Genomic DNA, 14,972 nt, shown 5'->3' with positions numbered 1-14,972 from the left:
GTCAAAAACAGGTACCCACTCCCCCCGAAAGGTGCCAAATGTGTCACGGGAGGGGGGGGATCAGGTAAGCTTTTGGGTGGGACTCCGCTTTAATCTGGCATTTCCACGATTCATGTAACAAGTGCGGAACAGTTCTGCTCACAGCTGTCACAAAAAAAGTAGCCGTAAATGTTTAGCAACAACATTGCTCAGTACTGAAAGAGAGATAAAAAGAAACATTGTATCCATCTGTTTCATAGTTAGTAAGGTTGAATAAAGACACCAGTCCATCCAGTTCGACCTGAGTGAGTGTCTATATCTATCCCTGTACATTACACACTCACATTGGTCCCTACCCTCAAGGAGCCCACAATCTAAGGTCCCCATTCATATACTAGGGCCAATTTTGGACAGAAGCCAATTAACCTACCTGCATGTCTTTGGAGTGTGGGAGGAAACCGGAGTACCCGGAGGAAACCCACACAGGCACAGGGAGAACATGCAAACTCCAGGCATGTAGTGTCGTGGTTGGGATTCGAACCAACGACCCTTTTTACTGCTAGGTGAGAGTGCTAACCACTACACCACTGTGCCGCCTGATATCTGTTCTTTTAGAGATCAAAGGGTTGAACCTCGGTCTGTAAATGAGCTCAGTTTAACCACTTAAAGATTAAGCCTTTTTCTGAGACTTGTTGCTTACAAGTTAAAATCAGTATTTTTTGCTCGAAAATTACTTAAACCTCCAAACATTATATATATATTTTTAGCAGAGACCCTAGAGAATAAAAGGTTCCTGTACTACTTGGGGGGCGACTTCGAAGCAGCTTGCATTGACTTCTGTTATAGAAGTTGTTTGCAAGCCAGGCTGATGTCGCGCTGGGAGAGGCGGCTTCAGAGTTGGCTGACTTTGAAGCCTCCCCAGTGTGAACCGAGATGTAGGCTGGTTTCACACATGTTCGGCTGCGGTTTGCAGTTCCGGAGTCAGGTGCGGTTTTGTTCACCAGTTTAGGAGCAATTCAGATGCACATTTTTTACTTTTAAATCGCACCTTAACCAGACCCAAAATGACGCAGGACCCTTTTTAAAAAAACGCGGCCGCCCCAGATATTTGTGAACCTACTCCATTGAAAGCCGGTCCAATTGCATAACATGTGCATCAAACCTAATTTCAATGGAGTCGATTCACACATGTGCGGGGTGGTCGCGGTGCAGTTTTAAAAAGTGTCCTGTGCATTTTGTGGTCAGGTGCGATTTCTAGTAAAAGTTTGCACTTGAATCACACCTGAACAGGTGAACAAAAACGCACCGGACTGTCTAACTTACTCCCTGCAACTGGACCTTATAAAAAGTAACTTGTATGTTGTTTTTTTTATGCAGGTAAGGGTGATGTGTTTGGAGACATATTTTGGAAAGAGACCACTCTCGCACCATCCTGCGCCAACGTCAGAGCTCTGACCTACTGTGATCTTCATGTCATTAAGAGAGATGCCTTACAAAAAGTCCTAGACTTCTACACTGCCTTTTCACACTCCTTTTCCCGAAACCTGATTCTGACCTACAACCTACGCAAAAGGGTAAGTCTATTCCTACAACGCGGAAAAGTGAATGATACTGTTATTGTAAGTGGGAGTGTCTATCCAAAATGTATTTCTTAGTTCTGAACGGATGGTCACAGTTCTCGATTAAATTAAAAATTGAATCATTGTCTACTTTCTGATGAGAGCTTGGAAACCACAGAGCAGGATTCTTGAATGCAAGACAAGGCTGAGGAACAAGGCCTAGGAATGCTTTTCGGGCTCCACTACCATGGGTTCAAGGCAAATCCTGCAAAATCAAAATCTGTATAGGGAGAGATTAGGGTCAGTTAGGAAATTGTACATTAACCTTTTCACATCTTGAGCATGTAAACAAACTCCTTGCCGCTATAGGATCCGGGAGGTTGTTTACATTCCCTCCGCAGGCCGTCAACTATTTTGCAGAAGTGCTTTCGGCAGCTGTAAAGTGATTCACCACCCAATCACTTCCCCAGGTAAGTATTGGATAGTATTGCCCATGCTGGACTTTATCAGGAATATTGAACAGTTATCAATTAAAAATATCATTATTTTTTATATATTTATTCTTTTTAGTAAAATAAAAATTACAGTGTGTGTATGTATGTATATAAATCTAAAAATAAATAATTGATAACAGTTCTGTAATCCTGATAAACCTAAAACTTGATGTCTCTTATTTGCCAAGAAAATCTCTTTTGATTTATAGCTATGCTAAAATAAAGAATATTTATATATATATATATATATATATATATATATATATATATATATATATACACTATATTGTTAAAAGTAATGGGACGCCTTTACATCCACATGAACTTTGATGGCACCCCGGTCTTATGCCCTGTACACACAGATGGATTTTTTTGTCGAAAAATTTTAGATCTAGCTCTCAAACTTAAATCCGATAATGTGTGGGCTCTATCTGACTTTTTACGTCGGAATTTCCGACGGAAAAAGTTTGAGAGCTGGATCTAAAATTTTTCGACAACAAAATCCGATCAGACTTTTTCCGATCATGTGTAGAGAATTCCGACAGACAAAGTGCCACACATGCTCAGAATAAATTACGAGATGAAAGCTATTGGCTACTGGCCTCTTTATAGCCCCGTCGTATGTGTTCTACATCACCTCGTTCTGAATTTTCCGTCAACTTTGTCCGACCGTGTGCAACAAAGGTTTCGGACAAAATCCACCGTGTGTACAGGGCATTAACCTGTAGTTCAATATTGAGTTGGCCCACCTTTTGTAGCTATAGCAGCTTCAACTTCTCTGGGAAGGCTGTCCACAAGGTTTAGGAATGTGTCTATGGGATTGTTTGGCCATTCTTCCAGAAGCGCATTTGTAGGGTCAGGCACTGATGTTGGACAAGAAGGCCTGGCTCGCAGTCTCCACTCTAATTCCAAAGGTGTTCTATCAGGTTGAGGTCAGGACTCTGTTCAGGCCAATCAAGTTCCTCCACCCCAAACTTGCTCATCCATGTCTTTATGGACCTTGCTTTGTGCACTGGTGCGCAGTCTTGTTGGAACAGGAAGGGGTCTTCCCCAAACTGTTCCAACAAACTTGTGAGCATGAAATTCTCCAAAATGTCTTGGTATGCTGACGCCTGAAGAGTTCCCTCCACTGCAACTAAGGAGCCAAGCCCAACCCCTGAAAAACAACCCCACACCATAATCTCCCCTCCAATCGATTTGGATCAGTGCACAAAGCAAGATCCATAAAGAGTCCTAACCTTAACCCGATATAACCCCTTTGGGATGAATTAGAGCGCAGACTTAGAGCAGGGCCTACTCGTCCAACATCAGTGCCTGACCTCACAAATGCGCTTCAGGAAGAATGGTCAAACATTCCCATAGACACACTGCTAAACCTTGTGGACAGCCTTCCCAGAGAAGTTGAAGGTGTTATAGCTGCAAAAGGTGGGCTAACTCAATATTGCACCCTACAGGCTAATGCCCTGTACACACAATAGGATTTTCTGACAAATGTTGGATGTGAGCTTGTTGTCGGAAAGTCCGACCGTGTGTACGCTCCATAGAACATTTGTTGTCGGAATTTCCGCCAACAAATGTTTGAAAGCAGGTTCTCAAATTTTCCGTGAACAAAACTTGTTGTCGGAAATTCCGATCGTGTGTACACAATTCCGATGCACAAAAGTCCATGCATGCTCGGAATCAAGCAGAAGAGCCGCACTGGCTATTGAACTTCATTTTTATTGGCTCGTCAATTTGTGTGACCGCGTGTATGCAAGACAAGTTTGAGCCAACATCCTTTGTAAAAAAATCCATGGTTTTGTTGTTGGAAAATACTATCGTGTGTACGTGGCATTAGACCGGGATGCCATTAAAGTTCATGTGTGTGTAAAGGCAGGCGTCCCAATACTTTGGAAAATATAGTATATGTATGTATATACATATATTCATTATATTCTTAATTTTACCATAGCTATAATATAGTTTATTTTATTCGCACATAAGAAACAAGTTTTAGGTTTTATGAAGTGTTTTTTACTTTTTTGAACAGTGATTTTATTGAACAGTGCGGAGATTATTACAAGGAAGCAGCGGGGATGTGGCTCTTATAAAGTAGAAAGGGGTTAACAGTCAAAGGTGGAATGTATTTTTAGGAACGCTTCTAATCCTTTAAAGTGGAGATACCACTAGAAAGAAACCGCATGGATGTGACTTTTAAATGAATGTGGTAAAAAGAAATGCTCTGAATGCCAACAGCAATCCTTGACAAAGATTGGTATTCCAATTGAAACGCGTTGGAAGTGGCGCAGAGGTTTAGTGGGACATTACCATCAGAACAGCTCTTCGAATTTACTTGCGGCTTTTTCCAGCGGGACCGCACACCTGTCAATTGTGCCACTGGCCAGGTTTTGACAGGTGAAGAAGGATCTCCTTAATTTGGTTACACACCCTCCACATGATTATTCTATGCCCCGGGGCTGGATTTTAATCTACTCCACGGGATGAGGGAGACGTGTACTTGCAGGTGGGGAATGGAGAATGTGTCATATGACAGGCTTGTTATACGTGTTTATATTTATCCATTTATGTTGGCCACATTATTATCTTTCTAGGATTATGTTAATGCAGTGGAACATTATTTACTGCTACTGACAATAATTTATAGCTATGGTCTAAAAACAAATTAATATCTTATTGGCTTTTTTATGACATTTTATCAGTTCCTTTTTACATAAGGTGTATTGTGTAGATTGTGTTGGACTATTCAGCTATGGATGCTTTCAGTTAACTAATTCAATTTCAGAAATATATAATGTTTGGGGAGTTTTAAGTAATCTTCAGGCCTAAAATGTGCATTTTATCATGTGTGCAGAAAAAATATATATTTATTTTAATCACCTAATTTGATGCAGTTTTTGTTGTTATATTTATTATTGGGGGGCTTTTTGTCTTGGTTTATGGTGGTATATTACGGACTCGTAGGATTTAGCTAAAAGGACAGAAAACTGCAGAAAATGAATACTATGATGAAATTCTTACCCGGTCACTTTAAAGTCATATTAAACACACACTGTTTAATTTATATTGTCCCTTCTATTTGTAGTTCTGTAATTATTTTAAATAATAAAACATCTAAGTACCTTTTGCCTAACCGATATACAGCTGTCACATGACCCATACAAATATATGTTTGAAATCATTATTATTTTTTCACAATAACACTGTGTGGGCGGATTTCTGGCAGACACAAGCTTTGTCACGCCCCTCCAGCCTGTGTCTTAGAATAAGAGGGAGGTGAAGCCTCCATTAATCTATATGTAATATCCAGTGGCATCTGGTGCTCAATATTTTCTGGGAGGGTGGCAAACCAACGACACCCCCATGGAAGACACATGGGAAAGCGATGATCCCCCCTCATGGGAGACGAATGGGAAGGCAGCAATTCCCCCCCACCCCCCCCCCCCGCGCATGGGAGACAGACGGGAAGGTGACAATATCCCCCTCCACGGGAGATGGACAGGAAGGTGGCGATCAGATGCCTACTTACCTTAGGAGGTAGATGATGAGGATCTGGGGTAGGACTTCTGCTCCTCGCTCCAGCTACTCTCTCTGGGGCCATTGCTTCTCCTCCCGGCCAAGTAGGAAGTGGGTTCTGAGACCCGATTAGCCAGGAGTCCTAAGACTCCCTGGCCAATTGGGTCTCAGGACTTGGTCCTGATTGGCGGAGAATCAGGAAGGCAATATCAAATATTAATTTGCAATTGTCACACAACTGGTTGGGCTCAGGGAGTAGTGCTCTGCACCCCAAGCCCACCCTTTTTTAAGCCAATTAGAGTCTCAGGCTCTAATCATGTGCTTAAAAAAAAACAATTGAAATCAATGCGTCTGGCACTTACATGTAGATTAGGGGCCAGGCGTATGGACGGGTAACTGGTAATATCCCTCCCCCATTGTGTTTAGCTGGTTAGTGGTGTTAGGTGTGACCTCAACAAGTCACCTATTTGTCAGGTTATGTTACCGTTTCCCAATTGTTAGTTAGAGTTCTTATCCAAGCAAAGAGACACGGAGATATTCAGTATTTCTGCTCAGAAGTCCGTCGTTAACTCTGACTGTCTCTGACTGACTGTGGCTCTGAGGCTTGTTTATTACATCTTTTATAGACAGAAAAGAGCAAACATCAGCAAATGTAAAAAAAACAACATTTTCAAAGTAAAGACAATTCTCCGGGTGTTATCAGCTGATAAGACAATCTTCTGGGCGTAGACTGCTTTTTAGGGCTGATGCGGCCTCTCCTTATGCGTACGTGACAATAGATGACTAGTCCTTATTTTAAAGAGAAGGATAGAAAAATATATGTATTTAGTAAAACATAAGGTCAGCCATTTTGTTTCAACATACCTCAATCCTTACATTTCCCCCTTTGACATCACCCCTCCCTCTTGCCCTGGGTCCACCTGAACAAGTTCTAGTCAGCCTATATCCAGAGTACTCTCCCTGACCGCGAGTTGTCAGAGGGGTATACACCCATCCCCCTGGACAGTACCAACATCTAAAATTCAGGAAGAGTGGCTTTTCTGACAGATGGGTGATGTCAAGAAACTAAATCTACCTATCTTCACAAAAGTTCCATCTTTTCCGCATCATTTACCTTGGCTTTCTTGCAAAAGCACATGAGCAGTTTAAAGCATGCATAAAAGAAAAATACGAATAAGAGCACCACTATAATCGTCATTGCTGCCTTCTTAACCCAAGAGAATAACCCTGAGAAACTAAAAGTTCCACCAAACGGATCCCAGTCGCGACCAATATTTCGGGCCTTCTCTTGTAAATTCTTTACTTCCGTACGGTGTTGTGCAATGATGTCATAATAATCAGGTACCTCAATGCTGGTGTTATGTATCCAAGTACAGCACTCATAGTCCTCAGTAGTTTCACAGAGTCCTGTCAGTGCTGCACTCATACTTTCAATTGCTAATTCATGTAATTCTAATTGTTGTCTGATGGCTCTGGTCTCCAGATTTAACTTAGTAATGTCATCAGAGTTTTTCTCCAAAACATCATTAATAATTCCTGTATAGTTATTTAGTCTTTTCATTAAGTCTATACCCCATCCTGTCCAGGACGGGAACCAAACTATTAGCCAGAATTACTGAAACAATAAAAAGATACATGTTGTCATTTGCCAACTGGCTCCTTTTTACAATGAGAAGCGTGGATCCAGGTAGGTTTCCCTTCCAATTTCACTGAGGTTGCTGTAATCAATAGCACCTGGAAAGGACCTTCAAACCTTGGTTCCAGTGTCTTTCTGGTATGTTTCTTTACATACACATAGTCTCCTGGTTGTAGATCGTGTGTACCTGTGACAGAATTAGGGTCTGGAAGAGAAGAATACACACTCTTGTGGATTTTAGTCAGACGCTGTTGCAACTGTATTACATACGTAGTTAAACTATCACATTGTAATTGCATACTTTGAGGAAAATATAAACCTAATCTAGGTGCACTTCCAAACAGTATTTCATATGGGGATAACCCAGTTTTTCCTGTTGGGGTGTACCTAATAGAGAACAAAGCTAAGGGTAGGCACTCAGGCCATGGTTTATTTAACTCTTGCATAGCTTTTTGTATTTTCAGCTTGATTGTACCATTTACTCTTTCTACTGATCCTGAACTCTGTGGGTGGTAAGGAGTATGAAAACTTTGTTGAACCCCTAACATTGCCATCACATTTTGCATTATTTCTCCCGTGAAATGTGTCCCCCTATCTGATTCTATTGTTTCTGGGAGACCAAACCTAGGTATCAGCTCAGTAATCAGTTTCTTGGCGGTGGCTTTTGCCGTAGCTGATTTCACAGGATAACTTTCGGACCAGCCTGAAAATAGGCAGATGCACACGAGAACAAATTCAAAGGGGCCGCTCTTAGGCATTTGTATGTAGTCAATCTGCAGTCTCTGAAAAGGATATTGGGCCCGGACCTGATGTTTACGTGGGGTTTTCACTCTCTGTCCTGGGTTATTAATCAGACAGATTTGGCATGCAGCACAGTAGTTCCTTGCAGTACTACTGAATCCAGGGGCTAGCCATCCTTGGCTTACAATCCTATACATAGAATTGGAGCTGACATGAGTGGGTAAGTGAACAGCCGCTGCCATTGCGGGGTATAGAGAAGCGGGTAGACATATTTTGTCTCCTTCTCTCCATACATTGTCAAGGCCTGGTGCAGCTCCCTCCTTAACCCAACGGTCCTTCTCAATAGCCCCTGCTTGTTCCTGTAGTTCCATTAGCTGCTGCCATGTGGTTTCGGGCATACTCACCTGTACCGTAGCTAAGGTCTCAGAGCTTACTTCCCCTAGAGCTGCCTTCTTTGCAGTTAAATCTGCAAATGCGTTTCCTTTTGCCTCAGTTGTTTTTGCGCTCGTGTGTGCCGCTATCTTCATGATGGCTACTCTTATAACCTTTTGAAGATTGTTCAGGACTCTTTTGATTCCTTCACCATGTTTAACAGGTGTGCCTGCTGCTGTAAGGTAACCTCTAGCTTTCCATATGTGGCCATAATCATGTGCCACACCGTAGGCGTATGCGGAATCAGTGTAAATGTTCCCTTCTTGTCCCTCTAAGTGTTCTAGGGCTTTCTCTAGAGCGGTTAGTTCCGCTTCTTGTGCCGACATGTGTGCTGGTAGTGACTTTGCCTCAATTACCTGTGTGTCCGTTACCACAGCATAACCTGTGTGATATTTACCTTTGTCATCGGCAAATCTACTACCATCTATGTACAGTGTGTGTTCTGCATTTGCAATGGGTATGTCTGTGACATGTGGGAACCCCGTGGTTTCTTGTTCCATAAGTTGAAAACAATCGTGTTCATCAGATGTTATGTCATGAAATGAAAGTGTGTCAGAATCCTGAGTATCTTGTGCTGTATCTACACCATTATCATCATTACTCCCCCCTGTCAAATCTGTCTGTAATGGTAAAAGCTGTGCTAAGTTAAAAGAAGTGCATCGCTGAAAGGTAACATTGGGGGGTAGGAGCAAAGTGCATTGTAGACGCAGCTGCCTTGCCATTGATATGTGTTTTGGTTGGACCTGTGATAAGATGGCGTGTATGTCATGTGTGGTATGTACCACTACAGGATTGTCTAAGACAATTTCTGAGGATTTGTCAATGATAATTGACACTGCTGCAACTGCTCGTACACAGGACGGTGATCCTCTAGAGACAGGATCGAGAGCCGCCGAGAAGTATGCTACCGGCCTTTGTTTGATGTGTTGTTGTGTCAACACCCCTGTTGCGTGTCCCGTGATTTCAGCAATGTACAAATGAAATGTTTTGGTATAATCAGGGATCCCGATCGCAGGTGCCGAAATTAGTAACCTTTTTAAGGTGCTAAAAGATTCATGACCTGCTTCTGTGAGTACATAGGGTACTATTTTCAAGCAATCATATAATGGCTGCATCAGAGAACTGGCATGTGGTATCCATTGTCTACAATATGATACCATTCCCAGAAACATACGAAGTTGCTTAAAGTTGCGTGGGATATTCATTTGTCTTATGGCCTGGACTCGGTCTTCAGTGAGATGTCGAGTACCCTGGGATATACAGTGGCCCAAAAAGACAACCTTTTTCTGACATACCTGTAACTTAGTTCTATTCACCTTGCACCCTTTTTCAGCCAGGAATTGTAACAATGAGAGAGTGGCTTTTAAACAAGTATCGTTATCCGGACAACATAACAATAGGTCATCTACATATTGCAACAATACACAAGTGTCAGGCGGTAGCCATTCTCCTATTTTTACTTTTTAAGGTTTAGTCAGTCAGTGGGGCATCGGACAAAAGACCGTCATAACCACTTATGGGTATGGTGTCACGGGACGTCATGTGTGGAGGGACTACTGAATCAGACAACAGACTGCGTGACGCTCCTGTGTCAACCAAACAAGGAATATGTTTACCTTCCACCTTCATCAACATGTGGAGCATTTTGTTCTCTGATTCAGCTAGGACTGGGGCAAGTCATGCGGTCGGATCGTCCCTATCATTGGTACGCCTCTGTCTGTAGTCCCTCGTGTCTCTGTCCGTGTTTCCTTCCTGTTCGTCTTTTATCCTTTTCCTACAGTCTCTTTTTATATGTCCCACCTTGTTGCAGTAATAACAGGTAAGAGGTTTACGGGAGGAATTCCCTCCTTCATTGACCCGGGCAACAGTGTTAACTCCCGGTGTCCTTCTGTGTTTAGTTTCTGCTAAATCAGCCTCTATGCCTTGTGCTTTCTGCAACAATGTTCCTCTGTCCCGTATGGCTCTCCATTCGGGAGTACATGCCTTCAGTTTGTCACCTATTTGGGGTACTAGTCCTTCCATAAACTGTCGATTGAAAGCCCTAATGGTGACGGGTAAGGCTAAATCTAGACCTTCGTCAGCCATCATGCTTTCCATGTTGAGGTAAAATTCTGTAACAGTCTGACCTGGGGCCTGTTTTATGGGCGCTGTCGAACCCCTTTCCTGCTGTTTCCCTTGGCAAAATTCTCGTAACTGAGCAATAAACAGGGGTCTAGAGTCTATATGACGGGGATGTACTCCTGGTGGATCTGTGGTAGGATCCCCTTGTGGTCTATGTGGAGCAATTTCATTCATAAATTGATTAAACATCGTTAGTGTCATTTTATGTCTACACAAATCTTCCCCATCTTGCCAAGTTGCTTCATGTGTGTCTAGTAATTGTGTCACGAATCTACAGAATGCGGCAGGTTTTGCTACGGGATCAGGAGCATTCTGTATTAATGCCATAAGAGTGTCAGCCGACCAAGGTGTCCATGTCCTCAGAACGACTTGTCGGGTCACTGTAGGTGGCTGTCCTGCTTGACCCGCATTTGGATTATTTACTTGTATTACCCTAGTCCGACTATGGACTGGAGCTACGGGCTCTGGTCTTTGAGCGCCGCAATGTACACATTCCTGTGCCCAGTCTGGGTTCTGGATACCGCATACTCGGCATACCCATCCTCTTCCTCTTAAGGAAGGATAAAGTTTTGGTCTTTCGCTACCTGGTGTGGTAGTGTTATAAGGAGGTGGAGTATCTCCCGTATTTACCCTATCGCCGGGAGCAGAAGGAAGACTTTTGTGTCGGACCTTCATATCCCATCCACCCTTTTCCTGACAATACTCCCATCCCTCCTCTTCAGCCCTGTTGGAAACCTTAATTAAACATTGTATTTGTGATACCCATCTGTTCTGCAATATCTCTCCCTGTCTGTCTTTCTTTATTTCTTCCCAACCTTCTACACTTAATCCATTTTCTCCATCCATCCCCAATTTCTTGAGAATCCTATTTGTGCCCTGTGCCTTATCCTTCCCATACAACATTGTAATTATGTCTTTAACAGCATAACATTTCTGAGATTCCTCCTGGGGTTTACCATGTGTCTGGCCCATTTTGACAGTCCTGCCTAGGTGGCGTTTGGATCACTTACTAAGTGTCTCGTTGCCTTCTCCTCCTAGGGTGCCAAAATACTAAAAACCTCTCCTAGATGAGATTTCTGAAATCGAATTACCTTATATGCTAGCCAACTGACAAATATTATGACCAGACTGACGGCTACAACATATACAAGCATTCCCTTTTGGTGGCCAAACACATATGACTAGGTCTCCGGGACTTTGTGGAGACCTTATTTCCCTTCCCATTACCATGGAATCTCTCAGCATTCGTTTCTTATTCCTGCTTTATTGAGGCAGTCAGGACTTATACTTTCAACCCGTTTTTAGGCTCATGAATCAAAAAGCGTATATCAAACTTAAGTGTCGGACCCCCAAAGTACTCTTACGAGTTAAGGGCGCATTCCGTTACCCATTGGGATGATATATGTTTCAATTCACACCATACAAACAGGGCTTATCTCATTCACAACAGACAGATGACAAGTAGACAGACAAGAAACAACGGTAACATAAGCCAAAATATTAAGTTCAAGACCCGCATACTACAGAGGTTGGTTTTTACCTGAAGAACAATTCAGACAGATCAGGTGGGCACAAATCTAAGAAGCACAGAGTTTATAAGAAAATAAAACTTTTCTTACCTGCGCAGGATTTGTCTGTGGTTCTTTGATGTGCCCAGCCTCTTTGTTCCGTCCTTATGTTCGTTCGCCTCTTGTAGTTTCTTCAGCGAGTCCCTATTCGCGGCGCCAGAAATGTTAGGTGTGACCTCAACAAGTCACCTATTTGTCAGGTTATGTTACCGTTTCCCAATTGTTAGTTAGAGTTCTTATCCAAGCAAAGAGACACGGAGATATTCAGTATTTCTGCTCAGAAGTCCGTCGTTAACTCTGACTGTCTCTGACTGACTGTGGCTCTGAGGCTTGTTTATTACATCTTTTATAGACAGAAAAGAGCAAACATCAGCAAATGTAAAAAAAACATTTTCAAAGTAAAGACAATTCTCCGGGTGTTATCAGCTGATAAGACAATCTTCTGGGCGTAGACTGCTTTTTAGGGCTGATGCGGCCTCTCCTTATGCGTACGTGACAATAGATGACTAGTCCTTATTTTAAAGAGAAGGATAGAAAAATATATGTATTTAGTAAAACATAAGGTCAGCCATTTTGTTTCAACATACCTCAATCCTTACAGTGGGCATGGAGGAAGATGAAGGGAGTTGGCTGTCATTACCACTGTGTATACGCCCACATGTGTGACTCTATAGTCACATGGGTTGCTCAGGTGTGAGAGGGAGGAAATGCTCAGCATAGAAACTCACTGAAAACTGAGCATGTGCAGAGCTGCCAACACTGCTCTAAAACATTCCTAGCTGAATTGGAGACATGGACAGGAGGGGGAGATAGAAAACAGCAGGATCAACAAGGTTTTTGCAGAATACAGAAAACAAATCTCAGAGTGACACTTTAAGGGTTTATTTAGACATGCAGTCAGGGAAAGGCAAAAAGTTTTCTGCCTTATAAGCGCCCGCCCCCCCACACACACACACACTTTTAAGCTGCAGCAGGCAGTGAATGGGGGTGTTTACATGCTGTAGTCACAATGCTTTGCTTCGCACCTGTGGCAAAGTTTACCTAAATGCGACATATTCAAACAAATAGGGAAGTGCCACGATGCAATGCACGCAATTGTGTGTTTTTTGACACATTGCTTCCTCACCACCACCTGTCAGTAGCCTCTGAAGCACGATCTGAACATGGATCATGCATCAGAGGAAAGGGAGATTCACATGCACATCTAAATCTACCTTAAACCCTTCCCACCGGTGCCTCGGGAACCTCAAGTACTTCTAGACGCCATGACCGCTGTGATTGGGTGTCACATGACCAGAAAGCATGCATTGGGAGCTTTCTGGTCCCAGCCAGTGACTAGACTGGGAGCGCGCAGGGCGTGCACCCTCAGCACAGTTTTGTGTTTGTGGGTCGCATATATGCAGCCTCTTGGCATAAAAACCCACCTGCTGAGAGGTCCCATAAATGCGTGCAATGGGGGGGGGGGGGGGGGGCGGGGAAGAGGTTAAGTGCAACATTTTTTTTTGAATTATTCTTTCTTTATTATTTTCTAAGTTACAATAATTGCAACATTTTAGTTTATGACTGGAGTTAACTTTTAATCCTTATGTGATAAATAGATTTTTGTTTTCTCCTTTTTCTCCTTGCATTCTTTGTTTCCTGATTTTTGCTCTGAGAGTCATTTCTCTAGTAGGCTTCTCAAGTGAAAGCGTGTTTGTTCCCCGTGACTCACCGCTATACGTGGGAATTGTTTGCCTTATGTTCATTGTTTTAAGAGTGACATTTTTCTTCTGTGTTATTTTTACCCAGCCAGAGAAAAATATGGCATTTGTGTCACTAATAGCATGTCAGGGGAGCAATTGTGAAGGCTTGCTTGGGGTGAGGGAATGAGTCACGGGCTTCTGAAACCGATGCCTTGGACTTGGGGTGGGATAGGTTGAGGAGCTGTGAATGGAGCCGAGGTAGATGCAGCTGCACGGGACAGAGGTTAGGCGAGGTCACGCTGTGCTCCTTCGCTGTCACTCCATACGGGGCTCACATTTCCTCTTCTGACATTTTATATTACGCATCATGGCTTGTATCTGGAGGGACATCATAGGTGCAGATATGGGTGCCACCTCATTCCTTTAAAAACGAACACATGAATTACACGGGTTCTGTGGCTGATTAAGGTGGTAATTAAACTGAGCCCACCCTATTTTGAAGCCTATTAGAGACTCTGACTCTAGTCAGGTGCTTCAAAAAGTGCATAGAGTGGAGTGGGGGCATTATGCCATCACCCGACTTCCTGCCCATCCAGTAAGCGTCGGAGACACCCAGGACATGGCAGGAAGGGGCATCTTTCCCTTTGCCCATAAAAGTGATCTCGCCGAGAATCCACCGATGAGATCACATTTTTCTTAAAGCGGACTGCCTGCCGTGAATAAAAATACTGGGTTTATGGCAGCTATCTGCTGCCATAACAATAGTATTTAACGTCAAAGTAGTGACGTATATCCACGGTGGGTGGTCCGGAAGTGTCTTTAACTCTTAGTGCTTTAACTCTTCAGCCACTGGAAATATTGTTAAAAGTCAGAACAACCCTCTAAGTGTATTGTTAATTTAGCAGAGATAAGAACATAAGTGTCCAATGTATGCGGTGCCAGGTGATTCCAGTATAGCACTGTGGTCATGTTATGTAAGTAGCCCCCAGGGCATCCAGGTACAGATGGCCGATTCCACTGAGCCAGGCTCCCAAGATGTGCGCTGCACTCTCCTTCTGCCAGTCACTTTGCTTTGTGTTTAATCACAGGATTGAGGTTCTCTTTTCAGTTTCCCGTCAGCTTGACGATGTCAGACATATTGAAGTAAAATGCATTATTTATACCCACGCTGCCATACTTCTGAATTTGATGACATTAGGTAAGAAGTGCTTGCCTAATCTTGAATAGTCATGAAAAAATGTTTGGTA

At 43.0% G+C, this 14,972-nt stretch overlaps 1 protein-coding gene across 1 annotated transcript in view; it reads left to right on the top strand.

Annotated features, from left to right (window-relative positions):
• KCNH1 (potassium voltage-gated channel subfamily H member 1) overlaps positions 1-14,972 on the top strand; it is a 563,287-nt gene that overhangs the window by 400,109 nt on the left and 148,206 nt on the right. Inside the window, exon 10 of the mRNA XM_077485723.1 lies at positions 1,357-1,553. Coding sequence (XP_077341849.1) covers positions 1,357-1,553 — 197 coding nt within the window. The remainder of the gene's footprint in view (positions 1-1,356; positions 1,554-14,972) is intronic.

This window comes from Lithobates pipiens, unplaced genomic scaffold, assembly GCF_037356315.1.
Source record: "Lithobates pipiens isolate NorthernLeopardFrog02 unplaced genomic scaffold, aLitPip1_a1.2 Scaffold_18, whole genome shotgun sequence".
Classification (NCBI taxonomy): domain Eukaryota; kingdom Metazoa; phylum Chordata; class Amphibia; order Anura; family Ranidae; genus Lithobates; species Lithobates pipiens.
Note: the sequence above shows the minus strand (reverse complement) of the source record. Positions and strands in the feature narration are given on the sequence as shown.